At 37.8% G+C, this 6,291-nt stretch overlaps 1 protein-coding gene across 3 annotated transcripts in view; it reads right to left on the reverse strand.

Annotated features, from left to right (window-relative positions):
• Window positions 1-6,291, reverse strand: part of LOC146458545 (neuropeptide FF receptor 2-like) — a 39,939-nt gene that overhangs the window by 33,279 nt on the left and 369 nt on the right. For 2 of the 3 annotated variants that reach the window (XM_085090805.1, XM_085090808.1), the window contains exons 2-3: window positions 2,516-2,670; window positions 490-760 (exon numbers count right to left, since the gene is read on the reverse strand). In XM_085090805.1, coding sequence (XP_084946931.1) covers window positions 490-760; window positions 2,516-2,643 — 399 coding nt within the window. In that variant the 5' untranslated portion in view covers window positions 2,644-2,670. The remainder of the gene's footprint in view (window positions 1-489; window positions 761-2,515; window positions 2,671-6,291) is intronic. The other variant, XM_085090806.1, reaches the window with a different exon arrangement.

Below are 6,291 nucleotides of genomic sequence, written 5' to 3' on the forward strand. Positions count from 1 at the left end.
CGAGGTGTGACAATTCCACCGCAATGAAAAAGATGGCGACTAGTCGCTAACCCATAATTCTTAGTGCACGAAAACGGCTTTAAAACGCTAATAAAAAATGCATAGAAAAAGTTCTAAATCTAGCATACACAATTTGGTTAGTACAGGGACGAATTTCAGAAAAAAAAAATGGCTTTCTATGTGCCTATTGGCTGTGTTAGGTTCGCAAGGTGTTTTGGTAAAATGTATAGCCGCCATATTTTTCCCGTCCGGTGGATTGTCATTGCTCTCCTTTGATTGGTTATATGAACCGTGGCCATTCCAAAGGTCCCCTGAGACTAGTTCTAAAATAAATCTTCCTGGGGAAGGGGTTTACTCCAAGGCTTAGTGTGAGAGAGGATCCGGGTCATGGGCTCCCGGTAAGGCTCTTTTGTTTATGTCTGTTTGTTTGTTAATTTGCTTCTTTTTTTTCACCAAATAGAATAGCTTTAGAAATTGAAATAAGCATACCTTCAGTTTGCAGTCAGTAAGCTTTCCTTTGTTTCCAAGGGGATACATGATGGAATAGTAGCGTTCAGTTGCTATGGAAACCAGAGTGAATACTGAGGCGCAACTTGCGACCCAGGCCATGTCGCCACCTGTCACCACCTTACAGAGTACAGTGCCAGACACCCCTTCTGGGTGGGTGAAAGTGTGTCTAAAGATGTACCGTGGTGCAAGAAACGTAGCCACTGTCATGTCGGCGACAGCTAAGTTCACCAGAAGGTAATTAAATGATGTTCTGTGGAAAATTAGCGCATTAATTGAATCAAAATGCAACAGATACTTGTACTTTCATTATTAGGACCTTAAATAGAGTGTTTTCACATGACGTCACAACGGCATTGTTGGTGTCCCAAAACAAAGAAATGGCGGCCATGTTGGTGTCCCAAACTAAACCTCTGGGAATTGAACTCTATTTTTATACAAATACTTTCTTTTGTTTCAGTAAAACCAATATGACCAGTAGTCACGTGAATGAAAACGCTCTATAGCGTAATTTTGTTACTTTTAATTTGGCAAGGCCACAGCTACATGACATTGAGATTTGCCGTTTCGTTTACAGACCTGAATCGTAAAATTCTTCACATAATAAATTATAGACGGCAGGACTAATCCTTACAGCAGTAAAATAGACGAGAACAAAAAAGTTGGATATATCTACAAGAATAAAATGATTTCTCTGTTCAGATTCTTCTAGCCCCCGAAAGAAGTTTGTTTTTTCCAAACCGAAATATCGGACAATTTTTAAAACATGCATTGTTTTCAGTTTCTCTAGATATCCAACGCTTTTGTTCTCGTCCTTTTTTACTGCCCAATGTATCAGCCTTGCCGACTAATTAACAATTATTCCACGAGCGCGCGTTGGATATGAGATGATAGATAGGCAACGAGGCGCGAAGCGCCGAGTTGGCTATAATCATTTCATATCCAACAAGCGCGAGTGGAATAATTGTTTTATTAAAAACAATCAAGAAATATTGTTAGAACTTGCTGGTTTCGCTTAGCAAGAACAACCAGAAGACCATTTTAATGGTCGCTATTTCTCGGGCATTGTATAATGGCTCATATACCATGGCCGTTTACCCAATCAAATCCCTGCAATTGCATTATACAATGATCCAGTTTTTAATAATGTATTTTATACCTCTTTTTTTTTTCTTGGAGATTGTGGCATTATAATTAAGTTAACGTAAATATGCAGGTAATGTACTTATCTCCGCGAGACAATTTTTCCAAAAAAAGTTGAATACCTATGCAATCCTTTTTAATCAGTTTACGTAACTATCATGATACTGTGCCTTTTGTCTTTGTCTTATATGTCGGTGTTCGCATTATCTTCGTCAGAATTACCAGAGGATAGGATGAAAGAAAGCAGGAGACACTGAGCTAGAAAAGGCGAGTTCAGCCTCGTCCCCAGTTGTCAATGACGAGCGGTCGCATGCAAGGTGCTATCGCGCTATCGAGTTCGGTCCCAAGCCTCTAACAAAAAGCTCGGCTCGCTCGATAAGCGGGATGAGGCCTGGGGCCAGTCAACTCTTCCTGCCGAGAACCCAAATAAAGAAATTGCCAATGTCATCCAGATATATTTCTGTTTCGTTTTGTTATAATGTATGGCTCTGTCATTGCAAAATTTTGTTACGTAAAATTACCAGTAAACTCGGGTATGCCAATCAGATAAATATTTGGAGATTTTCGTGAAATGTTGTTCCTTTTGACAGAAATTTTTGCCAAATCTCGAAATTTAAGTCAAAGCAAAAATTAAAAAAAAAATAAGTTATGAGGTATTAAGTAACAAATAAACTCACTCACAAACTCACAAAAAACTTGTCATCTTTGAGCTATCAAAGTAAAAACGGACTTTTCTTATGTTTTACTTTTGACGGAGGATAAAGTAAATCCCACCCACAACTACAACTATTTCACGTATTTTCTACCAGATAGCAACAATTTCTCGTCATGCAGCTACTATACACCAAACCGTGCTATTTCTTACCTCATGTCTCGATTCCTCAGTACGATAGCACAAACCATAGAGTTCCCGGAGATGTTTAAAATTACCAGTATGGAATTCACCGTTATTATGGCGATTTTTGCTGGTTCAAAATCCCCGTACGAAGACATTGCGGCTTCAGAAGTTACTTTTTTTCCCTGTTGTAAACGGAAAAGGCATACGGTTCATAGCATATTGTTTGAATACGCTAGAGACCATCGTAGTGATGTACACAACTTTTGCAGGTACAAAAAGAAAGTCTGAAAAAAATTCATGGGTGAACGGGATTCAAACCTATGACCTCTGCGAGACGAGTGCAGTGAATTATCAACTGAGCTACCAAGCCATCATGTAAATTTGTTAGAACCCCGTTGAGGTGAAGAGATTGAAATTAATATATGAAATTCATATATTTGAACAACAGAAGTAAAAAAACACATTGTTTATGGCCACAATCTTCGTTTCGAATTAAAAAAAAACTGCTAGCAGGTTTGCGCTCAAATTCCAGGACTCAACAAACCGGTATTGTGAGCTCTGGCAACAAGGCTATCACAGGGGAACCACTGTTGGAAGATGTTAGAAAAATGAATATGAATATATGAAACACATATTTGAACTGCGGGTGATAGATTAAACAGAAGAAAGATCCTCGCCGTTAGTTCAAATAAATGTTTCATATATTCATATTCATTTATCCATCCGTTACGGGTATATTACGAATTCACAATAAGCCAGCTCCCAGTTGGCTCGATAGCCTAGTTGGTAGCGCACTACACCGGCATCTCAGAGGTCATGGGTTCGAATCCCGTTCAAGCCTGAATATTTTTCAGGCTCTTTTTTTCGCAACTGCTTAAGTTGGGTAAAATAACTGCGAGGATCTTTCTTCTATTTAATAGATGTTAAATAAAACTCTTGAATTTGAGTAGCCATCCCGTTTAACAATGTTGAAAGATGAGACATGAATTCAAGTTAAATTTGGTTGTATGCACCAACTGTCGCTCTGTCACTCCTAGCTTACCACAAAACAATCTTCATCACGCGTGGCCAGTATTCTTGAAATTTGAACGGAGTTTTGAAATTTACATGTCAGTTTTGATCTTCGCCAACGAGATTTCAGATTTCCCGTATAAAATTCTCTAGTTTATTGACGGTATAATAATAAATAATAAGTATAAAGCTATGAATATTTCTTTACATTACAGCATTAGGTATTTCAAAGATAACTGTGGTTTCGCAAGTATTTTGAATTTTTTTTTCAGTTGATGCGTCTTATTCGGAAAAATTTCTAGAGAATTCTTCAAGATTCCATTCAAATGCAGGACATTACAAAGGGGAATTCGAATATTCATTTCATTCTCGGAAACACTGGTTATGCGTGACGGAGACTGACCGTAATAGAAGACGGAAACTAAAACAAGAACGTTTAAGCAACATTTTTAAAATGTTGTCTCTTGTGTTCCTAGATCGTTTGCTGCCATTTTCAACACATATTTGTGTAAGGTAATACGGACTGATATGTTCGGATGCTTTGGCTGAAAATTTAATTTGCAGAAACTGTTAGGAAACTGAATTTTATTCCCCCAATTTACTAGCTGTTGTTGGGTTTACGAAAATGCTAGCCCCTTTGAAAACGAAAGGAGTCTTTTAGTGTTACGAAACTTTAAACTGAGCCGACATTTTGCGGAAGTAAACTACAGATTAAATCCGAATTCCTGAGGCGATTAAGGATAGATATCAACCGAAAGAAACCGGCGGATACTACTGACAATAACTACTGCCTGACAGATGTTAAAAAATAAAGGAGCCGCTATCCTCTATCAAGATTAAGAAACAAGACAAAGGCGAGAGCTGTTTCACGACAGGTCACCAAAGGAAAGTAAAAGAGTTTGTATGGCGTAAAAATTTGATCGAAAATTAAACAACCATTATCCCTCAAAAACGTACAATAATCACATAAAGTCTGCAAAATCCTCACCTGGTGTGTTTTGCGTTGTTTTCAAGGCTTCTCGAAGCTCTCGAAAGCGATAGAGCTGAAAAACCTGTTCGCTACGTCACTGGCATGCGGCCAGAAACGTGGGCTCAGGCGCCCGGAGCCTAAAAATGACTTGAATTTGTAGGAGCTTCAGTGTTTTGTATTTAAACGGAAAAATATCGCGTAAAACACAGGTCTAATTTTTGCGCTTTTTAAGACAAAATCTAATAGTCAAAGGATCTAGGGGGTGTGCACAGTTTTCAAAACTTGTTCTCTTGTTTGCAATACAAACCTTCCTCGGGGGTTGGACGGAAATCGGGGAAATTTGAAAAAATATTTCAGTTATTCTAGCCTTTTTTTGTTTATTTTGAATCGCGTTCATCTTTCTTCGGAAAGTTGGCTGAATTTTGTATTTACAAACGTTCTTTAGTAATCAGAGAAGCTGTTGTTGCGATATTTTTGAAAGATTTTGCAATGGCGGAAAAACAAAAATCCCACGACGAGTTGTATGCAAATTAGTCTCAACCGGACCCTACTGCGCATGTGACCCAGCTGACATGGTCCTTTTAGAGGCCTTCCGAACCGTTTAACGGGCTTTAACTCTCAGTTTACAATTTTCAACTGAAACATTTTGTGCTGACATGTTTGTTAAATAATGCTGAAAGAACTGCTCAAATAGGCTCGACACTGAGCGAGTGTTGACTGAGCAAATCAGTGTTTAACCATTCAATCAGGCCGCCACTGACACTTTTTAGTTATTTTAAGAGCGACTCTCGCTAAGATCCTCATATTCAATTTTAAACAAGAAATAGAGTTCGCTGATAATTCTTCCATCAACTTCTCTTGGCAAAAGTTAATTTAAGAGCGACTCCCGCTAAGATCCTCATATTCAATTTCAAACAAGAAATGGAGTTCGCTGATAATTCTTCCATCAACATCTCTTGGCAAGTACGTACTAAATATGAAATTTGATGGCCCCTGGCTGACCAATGGAAATTTCCAAAGGCCAAATTAATTTTTAACCCCAATAGCCCTTTTCACGGTTAACTCTGCTCATTTGAATTACAATGAAATCTAGCATGTATGTGAGGCAATTTCGGGCTATTTTGTAGTTTTGGCCCGAAATTGCCTCGCATCCACGTTAGATAACATTGTAATGCAAATGAGAAAAATCAACTGTGAAAAGGGCTATTCCTAACAAAGTTGGGTTTGGTGGCCTATTTCCCCGCGAGTTTTGAGTCGATAAAGCTGAATTGCCGTGAAATTTTTTCGCCACGCGGATGTATAGAATGCCCAGTTAGATATTACTCTAAGAGAGACACCCACTATCCAAAGTCACATTGTAATCCATAGTTCTATTTCCAGTACATTAAGCATGAATTTTAGCATATAATTAATCTAACTTTGTCTCCTTTCTTATCTGTTGATGGTTACTTTAATTTAAGTGTAAGTTTTAGACCTTTCTGTAAACAACTTTAGGCTTCCTCATTAAAGATTTATTGTTATTAGAAGTTTGTTTCACACTGTTTAGAACTCATTTACAAAAGAAGCAATTAGTTATTACGAATATTTAAAGTCAGGATAAAAATATACAAAAAAATGTGTTAATTTGCGCACAGCGGCCAAAGAAACAGAGGCTGTCCACTTGACCACCAAAATGTAAATGGTAGGTCCAAGACATTAAACTCGTTTAGGAGATTATTACACTCAGTGATTTCTTCAGTTTTATTTTAAAATCTATTGACCTAATGTAAAAGAAGCAATTAAACAATTGAACTACTCTGGTTCACAGAGCTGAATGTTTTAA

The sequence above is a fragment of the Pavona decussata genome, unplaced genomic scaffold (genome assembly GCF_977016875.1).
Source record: "Pavona decussata unplaced genomic scaffold, jaPavDecu1.1 SCAFFOLD_233, whole genome shotgun sequence".
NCBI lineage: Eukaryota > Metazoa > Cnidaria > Anthozoa > Scleractinia > Agariciidae > Pavona > Pavona decussata.